The sequence below is a fragment of the Ranitomeya imitator genome, chromosome 6 (genome assembly GCF_032444005.1).
Source record: "Ranitomeya imitator isolate aRanImi1 chromosome 6, aRanImi1.pri, whole genome shotgun sequence".
In the NCBI taxonomy this organism is placed as follows: Eukaryota; Metazoa; Chordata; class Amphibia; order Anura; family Dendrobatidae; genus Ranitomeya; species Ranitomeya imitator.
The window spans coordinates 365,418,096-365,444,919 of record NC_091287.1 but is presented as its reverse complement, the minus strand read 5'-3'; the positions used below and the strand labels follow the sequence as shown (position 1 = coordinate 365,444,919).

Below are 26,824 nucleotides of genomic sequence, written 5' to 3'. Positions count from 1 at the left end.
CTACGGGATGAATAGATTTCAGCGTACCAAGCCACTGTTGTCGACAAGCATCCTTCCAGCGTTCAGTAAAAAATAATATTTCCCACATTTGTTTAATTGCGCACTTAGCATAATAGTCATGCTTTAAAGGAACGGCTTATTTTGGTACAGAAGCCAAGTTAGAATAATCCAAGAGGAAAATGGGAAAATACTGCAGCAGAGCACACACCAGATATCAATGAAATGGCTGAGACGAGAATGTCCACGTCTTGGCCACGTCCCAGATCTATTACTCACCACACGTCTCACATCCCGAAGAGGGCAGTTATTTTCCCTTACCGTGTTTCTGGCTTCAGCTGTCATCTCGTGGGACAAGTGAAGCAAGCACAACACTGTGCTCTTTGTGACTCCTTTCCCCATATAGGAAAGAGCATTTCCTCCCCACTCCACGTAAAAAGAGGAGATGATCTGATAATAGAGGAAAACAATTTCATGGTAGCTTGACAGAAAATAAAATGGAGCAACATCCCCTAAAACTATGTAAAACGTTCAGAGTAAAGAAATTCCAAACTGATGTGGCGATCATCACCTGGGGATTTCTTGTATACAGCCAATTCCAGTGCAAATTTATTCCAAAAAATTGATTTAAATTTCTTCAAGGAAAAATTGTTAAAATACAATACAACGCGTTTCGGCTGCTATTTTTACAGTGCAGCCTTCATCAGGTAAAAAAAACAAAAAACAAACAACATACAAAAGTAACCATACAAGCAAGGAAATGGTGTCTAAATGTTGTGCCCATTCATGCACTCCTATATTGGAAAAGGAGGAATTTACCACAGCACCACAGTTTTCTAAAAATGCTATTTTTTGTGTAAGTCACATCTGCTCCAAAATTAGCATCTTTTTTTTTTAATTCTGCAAAGTCCATATTTTCTAAAAGGTTGGTGGTTCTTTGTGAAAGGAAGACTGACAATTATGGACAGACAAATCTAGTTTTACATTATAATTTGTAAAGCAAAATTATAAAAAAAAAATCTCAGTTTGTAGCCCCACGAGAGAAATTTATTCGGACAAATCATAATCCAATGGTCTTTTGTAGAACAACTCCATACTAAACATTAGTCTTGAAAAATTCCCACCAGAATCTTTGAGAAATTCACTGAAAACCCCAAGTAAACAATTTCCATTGCAAGTGGTAAAACGACGTATCCTGAGATACCTCAAGAAGGCTGGTCAACGCTTTCACGCAGATGGTCATAGGTTCAGTAGTTGGACAATGAGAGCTCCAGCCTGGCCAAGATGTCACGTGCACCATTGCTTTCAGAGTTCTTGCCAATGATGGAAGTCCATAAAAATGGGGAGCATCGGACACTCTCAAGTACTCAATCAACTGCATGGAAAGCTGCGTCTGAAAGGTGCCAGCAAGAACCGAACACTTCCTGAGAATACAAATACACACTATGTAAGAAAAAAAATGTTTACTGGTTACAGTTAAAGGCTATGTTGCGTTTTTTCACGCATGCAAAATCTGCTTTCTTGGCAGTAATGAAGCTGCTTCCAAAAAGTCCTACCACAAACGGTTAAAAGGTCTGGGAATGTTTAAAGGGATCATCCTTATTCTCATTTGCACATGGAAACACGAGATGCAATGGGATGAAACAAAGGGGGAAGACACAGATTAGATATTAGAAAAAATGTTTTGACGGTGAGGGTGATCAATGAGTGGAACAACTAACAGAAAAACTCAAAAAAACACATACCATAAGAAACGGCCTTGCCAAAACCATGTCTGATGATAAATGCACATCTAGCAGGATGCAGCAGGCCTCCAATAAAGGCAAGGAGCAGCACAGGTGCAAACTACAGATAAAAACAACCAGCCCAACATCTACCAGACCATGGGGGGTTGGCTGCCTAGTAGAAAAAATGCCCAATGATATGGCTTGCATAGGACGCCAGTCACACAGGTAGGTGTGATGCAAAGTGTCTGGTTTGCAGCCTATTAATTACGCCCTTGTATTAACAGGCAGGATTGCCCAGCACTATAATATGCAACATATTGAGTGGAACAGACTGCCACTAGAGGTGGTGACTGGTGAGTTCTCCTTCAATGGAAGTCTTCAAATAGAGGCTGGACAGACATCTGTCAGACGGTTTAGTGAATCCTGCTTTCAGCAGGGGGTCAGACCAGATGACCCTCGAGGTCCCTTCCAACTCTAACATTTTATGATTCTATAAAAAGCAGGTTTTGCTGAGTTTTTGCTGCATTTTTATTGTCTGTTGTGTATGTCGATAAAGTCAAGTGAACCCTCCAAAAAAAGACGCAGCTTTCTTAGGCTTTTGCACCTGATAATTGCGGTTTTTGCTGCATTTTTGCAGTTATTCATTGCTTTTTATGGGTGAAAAAGGCTGAAAGAAGTGACGTTCCAGTTTGCAAAAACACGGCAGTTTTCCAAATCAGTCAGTAAAAAAAATTAAAAATAACAGTGAGTGTGTGCATGAGATTTCTGAAATCCCATAGCCTTTGCTGGTACTGTAAAACACTGCTTAAACGTTGCATTAAAAAAAATGCAGCAAAAATGCAACAGTGAACATAGGGTAAGGGAACCTGTCGCATCCAGAAATGCTATTTACCTGCAAACAAATAGGGTATTCTGCAGGTTAATAGTGTTGTATAAATCCTGTATTATTCTCCCTGCAGCCACTCGTTCCCAGACAGTCGGGTGGTACAGGGAGTGATTACAGTCACCACTCACTACATAGAGAGCATCCAGTATAGTTAGTTAGTTGTGACCATAACCGCTCCCGACGCTGCACTGATGACAAGAAGTGAGCAGCAGCAGGGAGAATACTACTTCATTTTCTCCCTGAAGCTGCTGCTCCGGTAAGCTGGCTACATAGCATTTAAATGCCCTTAACCTACAGATTACCACTATATTTGCAGTAAAGTAGCATTCCTGGATGATGGGTTCCCCTTACGTCTAATTATAATAGAATCAGACTGGCTCCCAGTGACCTCTACTCAACAAAATTATGTTGTGCAAATTTGCTGTCATGGCTGCCAACTTTGTTCCTGTGTGACAAAGTTTAAAAGGATTGCAGGCTAAAGTCACCATTATATATACACACTGAACTGTGATAAACATTTTAGGCAGGTGTGGAAAAAATTCTATAAAGTAAAAATGCAATCAAAAACAGAAAATAGTTTGAAAATTAGAAAAATGCAAAGCGAAGAAACAAATCTAAATCAAAATTTGGTGTGACCACCCTTTACTATCATTAATTCTTCTAGGTGTAGTCAATTTTGTAAAATTATAGTCACGTGAGATGTGCTGTTCAAGATCTTTTGAAGAAGCACCAAGAAAAAGACAATATTGAGCACCGTAGACACAATGGTCAGCCAAGGAAACATTATGCAGGAGACGAGAGACGCATCCACACTTAAAACACCACAATGTAACTTCAAGTCAATCAGACTTGTGTGAAATCAAACTGTCCGGTTATAAAGCAACACCAATTGTGAATCAATTTTTCCTGCTGTTGTGCAAATGGAAAAGACAACAGGTAAAAATGATAGACAAATAGCAAGACAACCCTAACTATAAAAGGAGTGGTTCTGCAGGTGGTGACCAAAGATCATTTCTCTGTTCTCATCCTTTTTAGCTGTTGTTTTGGTCATTTTTGCATTTTGTCATTGCTCTTATCCATAGAGGTGCTGTACAGTAGTATGAGGCAGTGTCTACAACCCACAGAAGTTGCTCAGGTAGGGCAGCTCATCAAGAAAGGCACATTAAAGCGAGCTGTGGCAAGGAGGGTAGCTGTGTGTCAGCACAGTGTAAAGAGCACAGAGCAGATACCATGAGACAGGCCAGTACACCAGGATACTAGGAGGGGGCCATAGGAGGGCAACAACCCAGCAACAGGACCGCTACCTCCTTCTTTGTGCAAGGAGGAACAGAAGGAGCACTGCCACAACCCTGCAAAATGACCTCCAGTAGGCCACTAATATTCATGTGTCTGTTTAAACTGTCAGAAACAGACTCCAGGAGGGTGGTAAGAGGGCCCGACGTCCACAAGTGGATGTTGTGCTTACAGCCCAACACCGTGCAGGGCGCTTGGTATTTTCTTCAGAACACCAAGATTGGCAGATTCGACAATGGTGCCCTGTGCTCTTCACGGATGAGAGCAGGTTCACACTGAGCATGTGACACACATGAGAGTCTGAATACGCCGTGGAGAATGTTCTTCTGCCTGCAACATCCTCCAACATGAGCGGTTTGGCAGTGGGTTACTAATGGTGTGGGGACACATTTCTATGGAGGGCCGCACAGCCCTTCATGTGGTAGCCAGAGGTTCCGGGATGAGATCCTCAGACCCAATGTGAGACCATATGTAGGTGCAGTGGGCCCTGGGTTCCTTCTGATGCATGACAATGCTAGGCCACATGAGAAGTGTGTCAGCAGTTCCTGCATGATGAAGGCATTGATGCTATGGACTAGCCTGCCTGTTCCCCAGACCTAAATCCAATCAAGCACATCTAGAACATCATGTCTCGTTCCATCCACCAATGCCACGTTGCACCACAGACTGATCAGAAGTTGACTGATTATTTAATCCAGGTTTGGGAGGAGATCCCTCAGGAGAACATCCACCGCCTCATCAGGAGCATGCCCAGGCATTGTAGGGACGTCAGACAGACACGTGGTGGCCACACACACTACTGAGCATCATTTCCTTGTCTTGAGGCATTTCCACTGAAGTTGGATAAGCCTGTAATTCGATTTTCCACTATGATTTAGAATATCACTTCAAATCTGGAACTCCATGGGACATTAATTTTGATTTACATTGATCAGCTTTATATTTTATTGTTCTCAACGCATTCCACTATGTAATGAATACAGACTTGCAACTGGAATATTTCATTCATCTAGGACCAGGGTGGATAAAAATCTTGATTTTTTAAAAAAAAAATCAAAAAAATCAGATTTTTTTGATTTGAATCAGATTTTTTTGATTTAAATCATTTGATTTAAATCAGATTTTTTAATCAAGTTGTACACAAGCAAAACTTTGTCTTTTTGCAAATCTAATTGTTTTACACAAATAAAAATATTAAAACAGTTGATTATGAAACCTAATAATTTTTATTTGCACTATTAAACACTCAGAATTGAACTACAGAGAGTAAGTACTTTTTAACAATAGCCTATCTCTAACGTTTGAAGTAAGCAAACATCTTCAGTGAATACATCAGTTCTTTAAGCCTGTTTATTTAGGACTTTTAATAGGAAAACCAGTTGTCCTGCTTTAGCAGTTCCTAAGCGGTTTCGGACTGTTGTGTGCACAAAACCAAATGAAGAAAACAATCTCTCTACTCCTGCGGATGAAGCCGATGCAGTCAGTAGCTGAGTAGCTAGATTTATTATCTTTGCTGGAAGAACAAGTGATTGCGACTTCCACCAGTCCAGTGGTTTTAGTTCATTAACGACGTTATCTGCAAACATGTATTTTTGAAATGGTGCAGATTCACACTTCAATTTCAGCACAGTTGCCACAATGTCATGGTTAGTATTGGCGAGCCACTCCATTGCAGAGTTGATTTCCACCTCAGATAATTTTTTCCCTCTGTAGATGGGATGCAAGATATTGGCTAAATAGTGTTCTTCTTTTAATGCTTGGTCCTTGCGGTGCTGTATTGCAACCTTTACATTGTTTGAGAGGTTCAAGCGATCTAGAGAACCTTCTAAATCTTTCCAAACTTCTGTGGCATCAGCTATGGTTGCAGTATCTTTCTGCATTTTATCCAACGCAATCGATATTGGCTTTAACCTTTCCAAAAGGTCCTCGGCATTTCTCTTCACACCAAGATTTAATACTTTGCTTCGTATATTAGCATCAATTTTATCCCGATGTGTTTCGCAAATGGACAGTAATTTTGACCAGTTGTTAATAAACATTTCCAAGCAGTCAGCCAAGGTATTCCATCTAACATCTTGTGGTAGAACCAACTTCAGTCCTCCCATTTCCTTGTAGGTTGCATGTGCAAAATGATTATTGCGGAAATATTTAACAATTTCTACAACATGTTCCTTGACACCCGAAATATGCAGGTCTTTTGCCAAAAGATGCAACAAATGGGCAGAACAACCGTATGTAATGACATTTGTGTCATCCTCATGTGCCAGTTCCGCTCGCATTTTTGCCACATTGCTTGCGTTATCAGTAACTAAGCTCCTTACTTTACATCCAAACTGTTCTTGGCATTGGTGAATTGAGTTCTTAGCAATTTCAAGTAAATATTCAGCAGTATGTGAATTTCCAGATGTGTCGATTGTGTCTGTAAGGTAAGTTTCACCATCTTCTGTTGTGACACAAGTGCAAATTATGGGGTCGTTGTGGATGTTGCTCCAACCATCCAAGCTCATGTTAACAACCTTGTCTTTCAAATATTTTGTACAAGCCGCTCTTTCTATGTCGTATACAGCCTGAAGATGTTTTCCTGAGATATCAAATCTACTTGGTGGTTTGTAGCCTGGTCTAATTCCTTCGATCATTTGTACAAACAATGGGTGCTCAACTAGTCGGAAAGAAGAATTGGTTGCAAATATGAATTTAGCAATTAATTCATCAAAATGTTCTTTCTGGCTCGTCGTAGTCTTTAAGATGAATTTTTCTACACTTTGCACGCAAAGTTTTTTTTTGGGCTGCTTTGTTGAAGTTGTACCCAGATATTGATTGTCACGTGCAGCACAAGCCATATTTGACCCTGAAAGCACAGAAATTAAAAATATAAATCGACTGCGTATTTGAAGAAATATAACGAAAATATTTTGAAACAAACTTTTTGAACAATGTAATGGTCCTCGTCCTATAAGGGCTGTCTCAAAAGTTATGCTACTCAAGTTTTCCGGTGAAGTTGCTGTAATACTGGTAACTAATATCAGAGCAACTGAAAAAAATTATGTCACAAAAGTTTTAAAAATGTTTTTTTTTAAAAAATGGTCAATTTGGCAGACTTCAAAAGTGAATTGCAGCCTACAATAAAAAAAAAATAAGCGTATACACACTTTATTTTTACTTAAAGGACATGTGCACCTTTATTTTTTAAGGTGCAGTGTGCACATGTCCTCCCCCCGCAGCTCTCTTACCTCCGATGTCAGCGCTGCGGGGATCCGTGGCTTCGTTCTGCCCGTCCGCGAGCGCGCCTCCATTCATTTCAATGGAGCGTGCGGCCCGCTGACGTCACGCCGCTGGATCACTGCGAGTAGGCCGCAACCGGAGGACGGGAGGCGGACGGTCAAAACGAAGCCACGGATCTCAGCGCTGCGGGGATCGGAGGTAAGAGCGCTGCGGGGGGGGGGGGAGGACATGTGCACCTTAAAAAAATAAAGGTGCACATGTCCTTTAGCGTTAATTTTCTGTGAAATATTGCCTTAACATAAATTTAAATTCTATACTCCAGAACTACTAGTGCTAGAAATTTCTCTTTTCATAGACTTTAACCATCCCAGTAAAATGTCTGTTAAAAAAATAGGTTGTAATTGCCAGACTTACTAGTACTAGGCTCCTGGTGCATAAGAAGCTGTGGGGGTTCATTGACATTAGTTGTATCACTATCAACATCTTCATTTCCCTTCTGGTTGCAGTTTTCATAATGTGATTTCAAACGGCAAACAAGTCCTTGGATATCCTTTTGACAGTATTTGCACTTTGCTCTTGCACCTTTCTTTCCAAGATCTGCTGCTGGCATCTCAACAAAATGAACCCAAATAGGGTCTCTCTTACGACCTGCCATGGCTCACACAGATCACTTATGAAGTTTGATTGTTACTACAGCCAAGTACTGCTGACTATCCAACAAGTTTGGGCATGTCAACTGAATGGAAAAAGAAACTAAACCAAAAGTGAAACCAAGCTAGAAGTGTGGAATTAAAGGGGCAGTATGAACAAAATGTGGAGGCTATTAATAGTTTATACAATTAAGACATGCTGCTTTTAAACACCTACCTATTGCCATATAGTAAAACAGAAAAGATTTTTACTTACTTTGGGGTCCCCCCCTCACCCTGGCGTTAGATCGTTGCCCCTAGTTTCGTCCGTGTAACTATGGGCGCACATGCGCACTGCTCTCACTTCTCATTTTAATCGTGATTTATATTAAAAAAAACCTTTTGATTTAAATCAGTGATTTAAATCATGATTAAAATCATGATTTAAATCGATCCGATTTAAATAGAAAAAAATCTTTTGATTTAAATCGTGATTTAAATCATGATTTAAATCGGCGTGATTTAAATCAATCCACCCTGTCTAGGACGTGGTATTTTGAGCAGTGTATGTTTGGATCCAATGACCCCAAACACACAGCCAATGCAATTAAGAACTATATCCAGCAAAGAAGAACAAGGAGTGATTTGAACCCTGATTTCATCATCATCGAGTACGTATAGGATTTCATGAAGAGAAAACTATTAGCGCAAGATCTGTGTTTTTCTTTTTCTCCAAGATGTTTGGACCGCAAAGTTCCTTCAAACACTGTGCGCAAGTGTACGTAGAAGAATTGATGCCGTTTTCAAGGCAAAGGGTGGTCACAACAAATGCTCATTGATTTTGCATTTTGCTAATTGATAAATATAAACCCTTCTATCTTTTAAAGCAATTTTACTTTGCAGCACTTAATCCACACCTGCCTAAAAATTTTGCACACTCTTATGTCTGACATACTCCCCAAAATAGATCTTTATCTATTACTGCATAAGAATTTATTCAAATACGACACCATTGTCAAATAATAAAAAAGTATGCCTTTGGCAATTATCTGTATATTCATCTTTTTATATTGACTTTAGAATTGCCTAATAATTTTCAAGAATTTATTTTGAATACAATTATTTTCTGATAAAACCATCAGGCTGGTAGCAATATTTGATTCAGCCAGTGTGTCAGCCTGCCAGATTTCATTCCGTTTTCCCATCTCTACTTATTGCCAAATTGGACGCTAAATCTGGCATTTGATCAACAGGATCATCCCATCTGTTGCAGTCATAAAGAGTTTCTCCTCCAGATTGTCTAGAGGGGGCTTGTTGTGTTTTGTACTGTCACTCAGGGAACATGTCACTGGTGTAAGGTCGTTGCAGAGGTTCTTTTAAAACCTATAATTCTTTCATACTCTGTGAGGCTTTGTATAGAACAAACTGGCATATGACACAATGTAATTTATGCTTGATAACAGACATTACAATTTGGCGGCCGCTTTGTTTGCTGCCAGGGAATGGTCTGGAATACAGATCTCCGTACACAGATGTGCTTCCCTCTCCGTGCATTAGCCTTACATCTGGGTTTGGCTGCTAATTTACCAGTAAAATGACTACTGGTTGCGTACAGGTTTGCGATTTCTATCTCTTTGCTACAATTCGTCGAGGTTTTCTTGACATTATTTGAAGGCTTGTTATATGCTGGAGATTTAAGAAATACTGGCCAGTGACGAGCTGTCATTTGGATAAGGCATGGATGTAGAGGGGCTTTTAAATTTTCTGATATGACATGTACTATACTTGATTATTCCTTTGTTGTGTTATATATCAATGGCACAGGTACTTACAGACCCTGGGGAAAAAAAATAGACAAAATGACACTTGGCTGCTCCAAAATAATGGGTTGAAGCTTCTGAAGGGTTGATCGCGGCTTCTCTGCTGCTGGAATGTCTTATTATTTATTTGCTGACTTAAAGAATTCTTCCAGCACCTCACAGTGCTTCGTGTTTAATGACTAACCCTCTATATGTGTATAGAAGGCATTAGGAGTCATTCATTTTGTACATTCAGATGCAATCAAATGAAAAAGAAAAACATATCACAGTGTGGCAATGGCCCAATCAGAGCCCAGACCTCAATCCAATTAAAATAAAGGGAACTGGTCATCAGGATTTTGCTATCTATTCTGAGAGCAGCAGTGGCAGACCCTGATTTCAGGGATGTATCATTTACAAGGCTGCTTAGTGTAGTTTTTATAAAATCACTTTTATCAGCAGAAGATCATCACAAGAGGACTAGTAAACCTGCGGCCAGGTAGTCCAACTCCGCCCACACCACTGATTGGCAGCTTTATCCTTATGCAGTGTACACAGAAAGCTGTCAATCAGTGGTGGGAGCAGGGTTATACAGAGCTCTGCATTAAGAACTGCTAGATCTGCAGCAGATAAAACCGTTTTTAATCAAAACTGCAACACCCAGTAAAGTAAGTGCTAAAATCAGGGACTCTGAGGCTATGTGCGCATGTTGCGGATTTGCTTGTAGACATTTCTGCAAGGTTTCTGCATCTCTTGGCAGAAAAACGCAGTGGAAAATCCACATGCTTTTGGTGCATTTTTTCATGCGGTTTTGTATGCATTTTTGTAAGCTAAATAAAGATCTATGGAAAAAAAAATGTGAGGAAATTTCCTTGTTCAACCTCTTCAGCCAGATACCCTCATTAATATTAAATAAAGTCACACACACAGTCACCAGCCTATGCAGGAACATTAACATAATTAACCTACATATGCTGTAACAAAACAGCAACTGTGGCTACGTCCCCACGGTCAGTAATCGGCAGCGCTTTGGACGCAGCACATGTCCGCTTCATCCAAAGCGCTGCCGGCTTTTGAACGCAGTTGATTCCGCATGTGTTCATTGAACCATGTGGAAACACCTCGCCCTATACATTGTGCTAGTGATATTTAGACATGCTGGAAAGAAGCGACACATGTCCATCTCCCCAGGGAAGCTAAGGGCGCCGGTGCACACATAGTGTATACAATAATCTTGGCACTCAAATTGGTTGTAAGGTGAAGTTAATTGACTTTATTGCACGTCCCAGATACAGTTTCAACAGTTAAACGTTTTCGGTCCCACTGGACCTTCTTCAGAACAATTTCCAATTTATCTGGTTAAGCTGGTTACAACATGTGGAAGGAAAAATCACCTTCCAACGAGAAACTGTGGAGCAATGCAATAAATGGGAAAACGAAGGGGCTCTAGGCGAACTAAGCCGCTAATGGAGTCTGTGGCCCATAATCAGGATGAGGAGCTCAGACTTTTGAAACAATCAAAAATAATAAACCAACATATAATACTATAATGTCCAACATAGTCCATTTAATACAGAGTGTCCCACGACGATCTCACGTGTAGAACAGTCACATCGGAAAATGTCACCGCTCTACCCAGCCTCCAGTGATACAGTGACAGGTGCTAATTGCTCCAGCAGTGTATCACTGAGCCGCCGTGAGAGTTCACCGGAGTTCATCAGCTCCGGTGCTCTCACTTAGGGCACTACCGCTGTGTGAGAACTTTCCCACACAGCAATGCCATAAGTGAGAGCACCAGAGCTGATCAGCTAATGAACTCCAGTGAACTCTAACTGCGGCTCAGTGATACACTGTGGAAGTGATTATCTCCTATCAGTGTATCACCGGCGGCCGGGTGAGATCGACGTGGGACACTCTGTATTAAATGGACTACGGAGGACAGGGAGTATATGTTGGTTTATTATTTTTATTATTTGCAGGAGATGTGGGAGTCGGGGATTTAGCGATCGGCAAGTATGTATAGTGTATGTGAATATGTATGTAATTATGTAAATGTTTTGACTGAACACAGGCGCCTGATGATGAGACTATTCTCCCATCATCGGCATATGCGGTCTCTGTCATATGTGACAAAAGACGTTGCCGGATGGAAGTAGTAGTCCCATCAGACAACGCCTGGGTACACACACAGACAGACAGGCACATATTCTCCGCCCACACACTCTTCCTCCTTCTGAAATCTTTTCCCTTTGACAAATTGCAGCATTTTTGGCAGCAAATCTGCAAACCTTTTTACACATGCGTTTTTGCTGTGGATTTGACCAACTCAATGGAAGTCAATGGGTGCAGAAATGCTGCAGAGCCACAAAAAGAATTGACATGCTGCAGAAAAAAAATGCTGCAAATAAGGATAGAAATTTCAGGATCATGTGCACAACACTTCAGGAATGCCACTGATTAACCCCTTTCTGACCTTAGACGTACAATCCCGTCGAGGTGACCTGGGCCTATCTGACCCTCGATGGGATAGTATGTCATAGCGATCGGCCGCGCTCACGGGGGAAGGGCGGCCGATCGCGGCCGGGTGTCAGCTGACTATCGCAGCTGACATCCGGCATTAGGTGCCAGGAGCAGTCACAGACCGCCCCCGACACATTAACCCTCGGCACACCGCGATCAAACACCGGGTCCTGCAGGGAGGTGGCTTCACTGCGCCTGCTCAGAGCAGGCGCAGGGAAGACAGGAGAAGTGCACGTCAGATGGCTGATCTGACACAGTGCACAGCAAAGTGTCAGATCAGTGATCTTACACTATAACATGATGCCCCCCCTGGAGCAATGTTATAGTGTAAAAAGATGTAAAAAAAAAAATTCGAAAAAAATCCCCCCCCCCCAAAAAAAAAAAAATTCCTCCTATAAATATATTTCTTTATCTAAATTAAAAAAACAAACAATAAAAGTACACATATTTAGTATTGCAGCGTCCGTAACGACCCCACCTACAAAACTATATCACTAGTTAACCTCTTCAGGGAACACCGTAAAAAAAAAAAAAGAAAAAAAAAAGCTTTATTCTCATACCGCCAAACAAAAAGTGGAATAACACGCGATCAAAAAGACTGATATAAATAACCATGGTACCGCTGAAAACGTCATCTTGTCCCGCAAAAAACGAGCCACCATACAGCATCATCAGCGAAAAAATAAAAAAAAGTTATAGTCCTCAGAATAAAGCGATGCAAAAATAATTATTTTTTCTATAAAATAGATTTTATCGTATAAAAGCGCCAAAACATAAAAAAATGATATAACTGGGGTATCGCTGTAATCGTACTGACCCGAAGAATAAAACTGCTTCATCAATTTTACCAAACGCGGAACAGTATAAACGCCTCCCCCAAAAGAAATTCATGAATAGCTGGTCATTCTGCCTCACAAAAATCGGAATAAAAAGCGATCAAAAAATGTCACGTGCCCGAAAATGTTACCAATAAAAACGTCAACTCGTCCCACAAAAAACAAGACCTCACATGACTCTGTGGACCAAAATATGGAAAAATTATAGCTCTCAAAATGTGGTAACGCAAAAAATATTTTTTGCAATAAAAAGCGTCTTTCAGTGTGTGACGGCTGTCAATCATAAAAATCCGCTAAAAAACCCGCTATAAAAGTAAATCAAATCCCCCTTCATCACCCCCTTAGTTAGGGAAAAATTTTAAAAAAATGTATTTCCATTTTCCCATTAGGGTTAGGGCTAGGGTTAAGGCTACAGTTAGGGTTGGGGCTAAAGTTAGGGTTGGGGCTAAAGTTAGGGTTGGGGCTACATTTACGGTTGGGAATAGGGTTGGTATTAGGGTTAGGGGTGTGTCAGGGTTAGAGGTGTGTTTAGGGTTACCGTTGGGATTAGGGATAGGGGATGTGTTTGAATTAGGGTTTCAGTTATAATTGGGGGGTTTCCACTGTTTAGGCACATAAGGGGCTCTCCAAACGCGACATGGCGTCCGATCAATTCCAGCCAATTTTGCGTTGAAAAACTAAAACAGTGCTCCTTCCCTTCCGAGCTCTCCCGTGTGCCCAAACACTGGTTTACCCCAACATATGGGGTATCAGCGTACTCAGGACAAATTGGACAACAACTTTTGGGGTCCAATTTATCCTGTTACCCTTGGGAAAATACAGAACTAGGGGCTAAAAAATAATTTTTGTGGAAAAAAAAAAGATTTTGTATTTTCACGGCTCTGCGTTATAAACTGTAGTGAAACACTTGGGGGTTCAAAGTTCTCACAACACATCTAGATAAGTTCCATGGGGGGTCTAGTTTCCAATATGGGGTCACTTGTGGGGGGTTTCTACTGTTTAGGTACATTAGGGGCTCTGCAAACGCAATGTGACGCCTGCAGACCATTCCATCTAAGTCTGCATTCCAAATGGCGCTCCTTCCCTTCCGAGCCCTCCCATGCGCCCAAACGGTGGTTCCCCCCCACATATGGGGTATCAACATACTCACGACAACTTGGACAACAACTTTTGGGGTCCAATTTCTCCTGTTACCCTTGGGAAAATACAAAACTGGGGGCTAAAAAATAATTTTTGTGGGAAAATTTTTTATTTTTATTTTCACGGCTCTGCGTTATAAACGTCTGTGAAGCCCTAGATGGGTCAAAGTGCTCACCACACATCTATATAAGTTCCTTAGGGGGTCTACTTTCCAAAATGGTGTCACTTGTGGGGGGTTCCAATGTTTAGGCACATCAGGGGCTCTCCAAACGCAACATGGCGTCCCATCTCAATTCCTGTCAATTTTGCATTGAAAAGTCAAACGGCGATCCTTCCCTTCCGAGCTCTGCCGTGCGCCCAAACAGTGGTTTATCCCCACATGTGGGGAATCAGCATACTCAGAACAAATGGCACAACAACTTTTGGGGTCCAATTTCTTCTCTTACCCTTGGGAAAATAAAACAAATTGGAGCTGAAGTAAATTTTTTGTGAAAAAAAGTTAAATGTTAATTTTTATTTAAACATTCCAAAAATTCCTGTAAAACACCTGAAGGGTTAATAAACTTCTTGAATGTGGTTTTGAGCACCTTGAGGGGTGCAGTTTTTAGAATGGTGTCACACTTGGTTATTTTCTATCATATAGACCCCTCAAAATGAATTCAAATGTGATGTGGTCCCTAAAAAATATTGGTGTTGTAAAAATGAGAAATTGCTGGTCAAGTTTTAACCCTTATAACTGCCTAACAAAAAAATTTTTGGTTCCAAAATTGTGCTGATGTAAAGTAGACATGTGGGAAATGTTACTTATTAAGTATTTTACATGACATATCTCTGTGATTTAAGGGCATAAAAATTCAAAGTTGGAAAATTGCAAAATTTTCCCCAAATTTCCGTTTTTTCACAAATAAACGCAAGTTATATCGAAGAAATTTTACCACTATCATGAAGTACAATATGTCACGAGAAAACAATGTCAGAATCGCCAAGATCCATTGAAGCGTTCCAGAGTTATAACCTCATAAAAGGACAGTGGTCAGAATTGTAAAAATTGGCCCGGTCATTAACGTGCAAACCACCCTTGTGGGTAAAGGGGTTAACATTGCTTAAGTAATCCATTGCGTTTTTGGAGAATTTACGCGTGGCAAAACGCTGCAGAAACGCTACAAATCCGCATTGTGTGCACATAGCCTAACCCATAAAGCATGATACTCTCAGATGGGGTAGCAAAAATCTGGTGACAGGTTTACTTCAAAAGACCTGTGCATCTACTATATAAGCGTCTAATTATGTCTGTTTGTCTGTAACAGAAATCCCGAGTCGCTGATTGGTCACGCCAGCCGCCCACAACCAATCAGCGACAGGCGCAGCCGGCCGAGAATTGGTGCGGGATTTGAACCACGCTTCGCTGATTGGTTGCGGCCGCGTAGCGATATTGGCGCGGGATTTATACTACATACATATTCTAGAATACCCGACCTAGTTAATAAATAAACATCAATAAAATTATGTAGCACCTGCGTTCCTGCACGTTTCTCCCCTCCCCCGGCAGAGACGCCGACTCACTTACCGTCATGGCCCCCGTCCTGCACTTAGTCCCCCATGCCTGGGTCTGCGGTACAGCCCGCAGATCCCCGGGCACTATACTTAAGGGGCATGCATTCACACATTAGGTTTTTTGCATCAGGCACAATCTGGCAAATGTTGTATAAAAACGAATCCGATGCAGATTGTGAAGAACTGATGCGACGGATCCATTTTTTGGACGGATCCGACTAGCATATCTAAATTATTGGATAAAAAAATTTGGAGCATGCTCAGTTTAAAAAAACGGAATCCGGCACCTTCCAGCTCCCATAGGCTTCCAGTCTAGCAAACAGCTGGAAGTGCCGGATTAGGCGCTCCCTGCTTTTTCGTCGGAGACAAAAAACATTGTTATGGGCGTTTTCTCCAGAAACGGCAGATTGCCGGATCCGGCAAAACGCAATGTCATCCGGCGCAATCCGGCACGAATACAAGTCTATGGGAAAAAAAAAAAACGATCCAGCGGCAACATTCGCCTGATCCGTTTTTTTGAAATTTAGCCTGATTGAGCCCGACAGCAAAAACCTGATGTGTGAAAGTAGCCTTACAGGAAGTCTTTCACCACCAAAACTCATTAAACCATTTACACATTCATAAAAGGGGCAGAGCACCAAGTATAGCGAGCTGACAGACTTTCTTGATTCTTCATACACAAAGATCCTAATAAAATCTGCACTACAGGTGTGATGTTACTTCGTCATAAAATTCCTTATATTTGACATGTAAATCAGAGGTTCTCAGAGCAGCCTTTGCATGGGCAATCGGCATATTGGCAAAGGCTGGAGAGTTTAGCTGCAGTAAAGAGTTCTTATAGGCACGCAAACACTCATGCCAGTAACGTGTAATACTGTGGACCAAACGATCAACAGAAGTACCAAGATGAAAACATTCATTCCCCAAAATGAGCATAAGGTACAAATAAGCCATACAAGGTTTAAACAACTTGTTTCTTACCTACGCTGCCTGCAACAACCCCGCTGGCACCTCACTACCCCCGCAGCTGCTGCAACCCCCCACCCCCGACCTATTGTCTCTTACCATATACCCTGTACTGTAGATTCCTCTCCCCCTCTTTTCCAGTCTGTCAGTGTGTTTAGTTTGTGTATGTTATATGTATGTCACCCTTTTCACAAGCACAGCACCCCAGAATTAATGGTGCTTTAAAAATAAATACATAAATAGCTAACAGTATATTCAGGTCATTAATCACTAGGGGGACCCTGGATGTTGGTTCATCTGTGCCCAATTTCATTTGCTGTGTAATAAGGAGGCTGAAAATCAATCTATCCCTTATTTATTTTACTCCGTTCTATAGCGCCATTAACTCGGCAGCACCTTACAGACATCATCACGGTCCCCATTGGGGCTCCCAATCTAAATTCCCTATCAATAAGTCTTTGGTGTGGGAGGAAACCCACGCAAACACTGAGAGAACATACAAACTCCTTGCAGATGTTGTCCTTGGTGGGATTTGAACCCAGGACCCCAGCGCTGCAAGGCTGCAGTGCTAACCAATGTTTAAACCTCAATATTAGCTTTAAACATGCTCCTCGCCCCAACAAGGGTGACCCCGCACCGACTCGCTAACCTAGTCTACTCAGAGCATCTATCTTTCCACTGAAGAGAACTTCAGCCTCCGACATATTTGCCCCGTACATGATTCTTCATGGGGTCCAATTATTGGGACTTCACATGTCACATGTCAGTAGTGGCAAAATTACATCGAATAAATGTTATGTTTTAATCCCAGTACCTCTGTATCAAAAATTAAAGCGGAAGTACCCTATTTTTGGTAAGTAACATACTAACTTCACTTGTTACACATAACTGCATCAATGTGCAGCACATGCACTAATCCTCATGGCGCGTCTCAATTTTGGTTTTGTCTGTTAACCCAATTCATGTGACAAGGCTCGTTAGAGAGACGACATTGACTGTTATTGCTACTTCCCACACGTGGCACTACAGTTCTAGTCCCCTCCAAAACTGAAGCCATTACAGCGATTTTGGCACCAGGTCTTTTGTTCTGCCACATGAGCCCTGTAGTCAGGGCTGCCATTATGCTGCTACACCTTCACATTGTCCGTGTGAAAGAGTGCAACCGGCCAAAAGCAGCTGAGGGCAGAACAAAGTACTGCAGCGCCGGGAAAGGTCAGAGAGGCCCAGCGCCTGCGCACTGCAGGACTTTACACTGCCCTCAATACCCTGCACAGTAGGTCCAGGAAAAAAGGTGGAGGTGCTTCCACCTACAGCCCTCAGAATTGGCTTTTTCCCCCAGAAGCTGGCCCGTATCTTTGGACACCCTTTTCACATATCCTACTGCTATAAACAGGGGCAGACAAACCATAGGTGCTACATGTGAAGCCACACAAGGGCCCAAGAGGGAAGTGGACCCACTTCTACACCCAAAAATCAGGTGGAATTGTACATTGTGATGATCTAACAGCTTGCAAAGGGCCCATATGCACAGAAGCCTTTCCTGTTGGGGTCATCAAATTCTGTTGTAGCACATGAGCAAAGTATAACTTTAGTCTTTTTTGTGTTTTTACAATACATGTATATAAAATATGCAGTCCTGTGTTAACTGGGTAGAACATTAATATGTGCAGGCGTCAGATAGCAACAAAACCACAACCGGGCTTCAGCTGACATCAATGGAGACAGATATACCGAACATATCCTGGCTCCTCTGCGAAAGCCGTGAAAAGAAAATGGGTAATGAACCTTTTAGGCTCTGTGCGGATAGATAGAACTTAATTTTTGATACAGCATTCATTAAAGGTTAATTACCATTAGAAAACATATCAAGCATGAAAAAGCCTATTAAAAATGAAGTGAAAACGAGAACAGCCGGCATCCGAGTGAGGCCATTTTATCATTAGATTTGCCGTTCGCCAACATTGTGCTGCAGAAACAGATATGTGCAGCGTGCAATCAACTATTAACGCTAAGAGGATTAATTATTTTTACAGTGTAATAACCAACAATTAGCTCTTATTTCCTAATAAAGTTTTTGCCTTTTATCTTCTTACACAGAACTAGCGATGTGTGCTGAATTGTGAACAAAGCCGGGCAAAGAATAATGTAATCGCTTCACAGCTCCAAACGGCATCATGGAACAACAACAGTGAAAACTTCCAATGGAGGCATGTGAGTAACAATAATAGGAAAGATGCAAGAAGAAAGAAAGAAAATAGTAACACTGTATAATAATAATAATAACAACAACAACCAGGGCTGTGGAGTCGAAGTCAGAGCCCATTTTGGTAGAGTCGGAGAAATTGAAGAGTCGGAGGTTGGCTTACCGACTCCACAGCCCTCATAATGACTAGCAGATTGAGCATATTCTGTACTGATCTTTGACTGCAATTTAACCCTTATCATATCAGATTGAATAAAGCAAATGAGACAAGTGCAAGCTGATAGGACTGCCGAATAAACAGCAGAAAAAGGGCAGCGATGTTGACCTGCCCAGGTCTCCAAACAAATGCACTGTCCGGATGCAGCAGACCCATGTAGTTAAGATGGCGGCCACACAGGTGCAAAACTACCGATGAGGCAACCACTCACAGGCTACCAATTCATGGAGGAGGTGACTGCTTAGTATATGATTGCACAAAAAAGTGGCTTGTATAGGGGGCTGGTCACATACAAGTAACGCATAGTATCTGGTTTACAGCCTATTAGTGACGTCCACTCTATTCGATCAGGCGGGCTGCCCAGCGCTATCTAAGTGCATCCCATGTGAACAGACACCACAGTTTACAAGACCAAAAATAATGGGCCTGGCTGCATCCTGAAAAGTAAAAAATAGATATAAAAAAAATAAAGAACAGTGAGATGCACAACAGGCAGGTAAGTTGCAATTACCTGTAATAGTGTTTAGGAACTCTTTTTTTTTAATAAAGTCCCAGATATAGCCATTGAATACTCACCTAGTAACTGAAAAAAAGTTTTAAAAAAGTTGTAAAAAAAACAACACCTATAAAAAGAAAAAAAACACCTAAAAAAGCAGTTTTTTTTTAAATGTGTGTGAAGGCTCCTTTCAGAAGCGAATATCACAGTTAAAAGTTCTCCAGTGAAGATAGGTGACAGCTTACAGATCAATGGGGGGGGGTGACTGCTGGGAGCCCTACTGATCGGCAGAATAGGGAACTTTTACACCCCACTAGAATAGATCGGGGGTGCGCATGCCTGACCATAGCCCTTTTTCACTTCCTTTGGGGCTGATGAGCGCTGCACTCAGCTTTTTCAAGCAGTCCCATAGAAAAACAGACATGGCCTCTAATATAAGAAGCCTGGATCAGACAGAAAAAAGTGGTAATTTACTTGGTCTAATGAGCATTGTTGTATATTCTTTCTTCATAATTGGTACATAAGGATTAAAAGACGACGATGCTCAAGGCTCACTAAACTTACACATAAAAAGGGACAGCTCTTAATTTACAGCTTGGCGAAAAACAAACAAGTAAGCAAAGAAAACGTTCCAAACTTAATGGTTCATAAATCAACACAAGTGTCAAATGTCCTTAAACCCTTTGTGACTAATTCGGCGTCATCAAAATCTGGATTTAAAATGCAAGTTGGCACTTACCGATCAGTAAGTGAAGTTAAGCAGAGCATTAGCGTGTTATAGAACACCATCAGCTCATTCTGCAGATGCTGCCGCACAGCTGCTTGTGTATCGGCCAAGTCCTTTTTGGCCGGTTGCTCTTTCTGGACGATTAGATCCACCAGTGGACTTGGACTCTAAAAAAAAAAAAAAATTAAAAAAAAGGAACATTAAAATTTACTGTGTGCCTTGATGACACACTTGCCCAGGAATCACACAAGGAAAGAAAATGGTGATTGACAACCTTGGTCTTAAAAAAAGCAAGGAAAATTAACGGCACAGAACGCCGAATTACAAGGTGACATTCCCAGAAATGGCCAAACCTGTGATTAGCCGTAAAGCAGATACACATATGCTTAGATCTCTCACATTTTTGAAGCACTGTAATAACATCAATACCGCTAAACAAATGACTTCACATAAAGCAAAATATCAGTTCGGCAGCCAAGTTCTGGAAAATGCTCGCAGCTGCAGAGCTCTACAAAGTGTTCATCATTAGCCGGCAAGCAGTACATCATTAATTAGATCTAGGGCTCTCCACAGCTTCATTATACCTAAGAATACACCGAAGGAGAAGAGTCCGGTAAGGAAACCAAGCCTCCACTTCTTCACTGCTAATTATATTGCTGATATGTTCCGGTGGACGGAGATCTAAGTTTCCTCCCACTCGCTCACGAGCATTTTGGACATTTCATCAGTCTTCTGTCAAACAAACTGACATTTTTTATTTTAGAAATCAATAGTACAAGAGCAGAATCCTTGTAATAGATATATATTATATATATATATATATATATATATATATACACATACATATACACCGTGTATATATATATATATATATATATATATATATATATATATATATATATATATACACACACACACACACCGTGTATATATATATATATATATATATATATATATATATATATATATATATATATATATATATATATATATATATATGAAAAATGCCTCATTTCCCACTTGTCATTCACTTCTTGTCTCTCCCACTGATCATTTACAGTCAAAAACTGCACAAATCTGTCTTTCGTGGAGGATCAAATAGTCTGCTGCCTATAGAGGTCTACGGAGAGGGAGAGGAAGAAAAACTGGTGGGGGAAAAACCGCACAAACACAAACTGCCGAGGCATCTAGTGACCAGAGTCTACAGTACGTAGACTTTCAGCAGAAGTCCTATAATGGCCAGACACCGCATTCTTCCCATGTAAACACAACAGCGTATACTATTAGTCTCCTCATCGTGCACTTACACTCCACAGAGGCAGAAGTGGGAAACTCTACGCAAGCTCCAGATGCTCGAAGGCTTCCGAGGAACAGAGCGTACAAGGGGATGAGGTACTAGAAAATGTATGCACACATATCACAGCATTCTGCAGACTTGCAAGTCCTCAGCAAGGTCGTTCTTGTGCAGTAACGCACTGGACTGTCACCGCTAAAATGTGAAAATCTGCAGAAAAATCTGCAACAATGGTGGACGCAGAGCTGTGACAAGTAGGGTTGAGCGAAACGGGTCGAACATTTTCAAAAGTCGCCGACTTTTGGCTAAGTCGGGGTTTCATGAAACCCGATCCGACCCCTGTGCGGGGTCGGCCATGCGGTACGCGACTTTCGCGCCAAAGTCGCGTTTCAATGACGCGAAAAGCGCCATTTCTCAGCCAATGAAGGTAAACGCAGAGTGTGGGCAGCGTGATGACATAGGTCCTGGTCCCCACCATCTTAGAGAAGGGCATTGCAGTGATTGGCTTGCTGTCTGCGACGTCACAGGGGCTATAAAGAGGCGTTCCCGCCGACCGCCATCTTACTGCTGCTGATCTGAGCTTAGGGAGAGGTTGCTGCCGCTTTGTCAGAAGCAGGGATAGCGTTAGGCAGGGTCCATTAACCACAAAACCGCTTGTGCTGCAGCGATTTGCACTGTCCAACACCACCCTCGGTGTGCAGGGACAGTGGAATTTTTTTTTTTTTTTTTTTTCCCCTCAGCGCTGTAGCTCATTGGGCTGCCCTAGAAGGCTCCCTGATAGCTGCATTGCTGTGTGTACGCCGCTGTGCAAACCAACTGCTTTTTTCAAAGCACAAATCCTCTTGTTCCTTCCTTTCTGCACAGCTATCTTTTTTGTTTGTCCACACTTTTTATTTCATTTGTGCATCAGTCCACTCCTTATTGCTGCCTGCCATACCTGGCTGAGATTACTGCAGGCAGGGAGATAGTAGCTGCCTGCCATACCTGGCTGAGATTACTGCAGGCAGGGAGATAGTAATTGTAGGACATTCCCTGTTTTTTTTTTTTTTTTTTTTTTGGTGGGAGATTAAGATTGGCAATTTGGCATTTCTGCTAGAGTGCCATCCCTGTGTGTGCCATCTCTCTCACATAGTGGGCCATAGAAAGCCTTTTCATTTTTCTGTATTTTTTTTTGTGGGGTGTATAAATTCTCCCTGATAAAAATACAGTGGGAGATTAATATTGGCCTTTGGGCTTGTGTGCCAGTCCTGAGTGTGCCATCTCTCTCACAAATAGTGGGCCATAGAAAGCCTATTTTATTTTTTTTTGGGTTTTATAAATTCTCCCTGAAAAAAAGGGAGATTAATATTGGCCTCTGGGCTTCTGTGCCAGTCCTGAGCGTGCCATCTGTGCCAGTCCTGAGCGTCCCATCTCTCTCACAAATAGTGGGCCATAGAAAGCCTATTTAATTTTTTTTTTGGTTTTATAAATTTTCCCTGAAAAAAGGGAGATTAATATTGGCCTCTGGGCTTGTGTGCCAGTTGTGAGCGTGCCATCTGTGCCAGTCCTGAGCGTGCCATCTCTCTCACAAATAGTGGGCCATAGAAAGCCTATTTAATTTTTTTTTTGGTTTTATAAATTTTCCCTGAAAAAAGGGAGATTAATATTGGCCTCTGGGCTTGTGTGCCAGTTGTGAGCGTGCCATCTGTGCCAGTCCTGAGCGTGCCATCTCTCTCACAAATAGTGGGCCATAGAAAGCCTATTTAAATATTTTTTTGGTTTTATAAATTCTCCCAGAAAAAAAGGGAGATTAATATTGGCCTCTGGGCTTCTGTGCCAGTTGTGAGCGTGCCATCTGTGCCAGTCCTGAGCGTGCCATCTCTCTGACAAATAGTGGGCCATAGAAAGCCTATTTAAATATTTTTTTGGTTTTATAAATTCTCCCAGAAAAAAAGGGAGATTAATATTGGCCTCTGGGCTTCTGTGCCAGTCCTGAGCGTGCCATCTGTGCCAGTCCTGAGCGTCCCATCTCTCTCACAAATAGTGGGCCATAGAAAGCCTATTTTATTTTTTTTTTGGGTTTCAGAAATTCTCCCTGGAAAAAAAAAGGGAGATTAATATTGCCCTTTGGGCTTGTGTGCCAGTACTAAGCGTTCCATCTCTCTCTCTCTCTCAGTCAGTGGGCCATAGAACGCCTATTTTTGGTTTTATTTGTTTTCTAAATTCTCCCTGAAAAAATCATTTTATTTTATTTGGTTTCTAAATTCTTCCTGATAAAATCATATTTTTTTTATTATTTTTTTTTCTAAAGTCTCCCTGAAAAAAAAAAAAAAAAAAACAACCAAAAAAAACAGTGGGAGATTAATATTGGCCTTTCTGCTTGTGTGCCAGTCTTGACTCCTGGGTGCGTCATCTCTCAGTCAGTGGGCCATAGAACGCCTATTTTTGGTTTTATTTGTTTTCTAAATTCTCCCTGAAAAAATCATTTTATTTTATTTGGTTTCTAAATTCTTCCTGATAAAATCATATTTTTTTTATTATTTTTTTTTCTAAAGTCTCCCTGAAAAAAAAAAAAAAAAAAACAACCAAAAAAAACAGTGGGAGATTAATATTGGCCTTTCTGCTTGTGTGCCAGTCTTGACTCCTGGGTGCGTCATCTCTCAGTCAGTGGGCCATAGAACGCCTATTTTTGGTTTTATTTGTTTTCTAAATTCTCCCTGAAAAAATCATTTTATTTTATTTGGTTTCTAAATTCTTCCTGATAAAATCATATTTTTTTTATTATTTTTTTTTCTAAAGTCTCCCTGAAAAAAAAAAAAAAAAAAACAACCAAAAAAAACAGTGGGAGATTAATATTGGCCTTTCTGCTTGTGTGCCAGTCTTGACTCCTGGGTGTGCCATCTCTCTCTCTCTCTCTCTCCAATTGTGGTCCATAGAAAGCCTACATTTTTTTTCCTTGATTTGGGTTCCAAAATCTACCAGAGAAAATAACTCCATCAATCATTGGTAGAAAAATATTGGCCTCTGGGCTTGTGTGCCACTCCTGATTCCTGTGTGCGTCATCTCTCACTCAGTGGCCCATAGAAAGCATATAGTTTGTTACATTTGTTTTCTAAATTCTCCCTGCAAAAATCTATTTTTTTTTTTTTGGGGGGTTTCTAAAGTGTTCCTGAAAAAAATAAAAATAAAAAAAAAATAATAGTGTGACATTAATATTAACATTTGTGCTTCAGTGACAGTCCTGCGTGTGGGGCATCTCTCTAATTTGCAGCCACCAAAAAAAGAGTGTGTAACATTGGGCCTGATTTTCGCTGTGGTCTCACCAACCTGTAAAGGGGTAGCTAAATCATACTGAAGTTATAGCTCACCGTGTAAGTTGTGTGACTGCAACAAATAACGTTAGTTTGGTTACGTTTTTAAAACAATGAGGAAGTCTAGTGGAAGAGGTCGTGGCCGGGGGCGTTCATTGTCAGCTGGTAATGAGGGTAGTGGTAGTGGTGGAGCATCAGGTGGTCGTGGGGGAAAAAATATTGCACCTAAGTCTGGAGCTGTGGAGCCAGGTTCGTCGTCCGGCTACACAAGGCCTCGAACGCTCCCTTTTCTGGGATTAGGAAAACCGCTTTTAAAGCCGGAGCAGCAAGAGCAAGTTTTGGCTTATCTTGCTGACTCAGCCTCTAGCTCTTTTGCCTCATCTCGTGAAACTGGTAAAAGTAAAAGCAGCGCGTCGTTAGTGGATGTTCACGGTCAGGGACAAGTCACTTCCTTGTCCTCTTCAGCAAAAACAACAACAGAGAAGAATGCAGCAGGCGACACAACGGGTTACTCCATGGAGCTCTTTACACATACCGTCCCTGGCTTAGAAAGTGAAGCAGTTAACAGTCCATGCCCATTACAAATTGAATCTGACATGGAGTGCACTGACGCACAGCCACAGCCAGACTACTATGCTGGTCCTTTGACTCAGACCACAACATTGCCCTCGCAGGGTGCTGATCAAGAATCAGACCCTGATGAGACTATGTTGCCCCATCACGAACGCTATACCACCGAACGACACGGTGACACAGACGAAGTTGCGCAGGAGGTACAAGAAGAGTTATTAGATGACCCAGTTCTTGACCCCGATTGGCAGCCATTGGGGGAACAGGGTGCAGGCGGCAGCAGTTCTGAAGCAGAGGAGGAGGAGGGGCCGCAGCAGGCATCAACATCGCCACAGGTTCCATCTGCCGGGCCCGTATCTTGCCCAAAACGCGTGGCAAAGCCAAAACCTGGTGGAGGACAGCGTGGCCATCCGGTTAAAGCTCAGTCTGCAATGCCTGAAAAGGTATCCGATGCTAGAAAGAGTGCAGTCTGGCATTTTTTTAAACAACATCCAATTGATCAGCGCAAAGTCATCTGTCAAAAATGTTCTACTTCCTTAAGCAGAGGTCAGAATCTGAAAAGTCTCAATACTAGTTGCATGCATAGACATTTAACCACCATGCATTTGAAAGCTTGGACTAACTACCAAACGTCCCTTAAGGTTGTTGCACCCTCGGCCAATGAAGCTAGTCATCAACGCAACATCCCTTCCGGCAGTGTAGGACCACCATTTAGCGCACCACCTGCTGTATCTGTGCAGGTATCTTTGCCAGGCCAAAGCAGTCAGGGTCAGGGAATCACCAGTTTCGTAGTAGGAAACACTGCATCTAGGGCACCGGCGGCAACAATACCATCTCCCACCGTCTCTCAGTCTGCCATGTCCACCGGCACCCCCGCTAGTTCCACGATCTCCAGCTCTCCAGTCCAGCTCACCCTACATGAGACTATGGTTAGAAAAAGGAAATACTTAGCCTCGCATCCGCGTACACAGGGTTTGAACGCCCACATAGCTAGACTAATCTCGTTAGAGATGATGCCCTACCGGTTAGTTGAAAGCGAAGCTTTCAAAGACCTGATGGACTACGCTGTACCACGCTACGAGCTACCCAGTCGACACTTTTTTTCCAGAAAAGCCATCCCAGCCCTCCACCAGCATGTTAAAGAGCGCATCGTCCATGCACTCAGGCAATCTGTGAGCACAAAGGTGCACCTGACAACAGATGCATGGACCAGTAGGCATGGCCAGGGACGTTACGTGTCCATCACGGCACACTGGGTAAATGTGGTGGATTCAGGGTCCACAGGGGACAGCAAGTTTGGGACAGTTCTGCCTAGCCCACGGTCTAGTAAACAGTTGTCTGTAGCCGTTCGCACCCCCTCCTCCTCCTCCTCCTCGTCCTCCTGCAGAAGCAAGAGCTCGTCCACAGACCGCAGTCGCACAAACACTCCATCCGCACCTGCCACTGTTGCACACCAGG

The 26,824-nt window shown here is 42.0% G+C and overlaps 2 protein-coding genes across 2 annotated transcripts in view; both read right to left on the bottom strand.

Annotated features, from left to right (window-relative positions):
- Positions 1–26,824, bottom strand: part of RTTN (rotatin) — a 327,600-nt gene that overhangs the window by 148,677 nt on the left and 152,099 nt on the right. The window contains exons 28-30 of the mRNA XM_069730984.1: positions 20,225–20,379; positions 1,202–1,421; positions 319–447 (exon numbers count right to left, since the gene is read on the bottom strand). Of these exons, the coding sequence (XP_069587085.1) occupies positions 319–447; positions 1,202–1,421; positions 20,225–20,379 (504 nt within the window). The remainder of the gene's footprint in view (positions 1–318; positions 448–1,201; positions 1,422–20,224; positions 20,380–26,824) is intronic.
- LOC138642274 (uncharacterized) lies at positions 5,244–7,989 on the bottom strand. Its single transcript, XM_069730345.1, has 2 exons — positions 7,540–7,989; positions 5,244–6,751 (listed from the first exon to the last, which is right to left on the bottom strand). The coding sequence occupies exons 1-2, from the start codon at positions 7,778–7,780 to the stop codon at positions 5,244–5,246; spliced, it is 1,749 nt and encodes a 582-aa protein (XP_069586446.1). The 5' UTR covers positions 7,781–7,989.

Excerpts from the sequence above, each read along its gene's own strand:
- LOC138642274 (XM_069730345.1), bottom strand. The coding sequence starts at position 7,780 with ATGGCAGGTCGTAAGAGAGACCCTATTTGGGTTCATTTTGTTGAGATG. Across the intron at positions 6,752-7,539 it reads GCACCAGGAGCCTAGTACTA|GGTCAAATATGGCTTGTGCT; the intron begins GTAAGTCTGGCA and ends CTGTGCTTTCAG.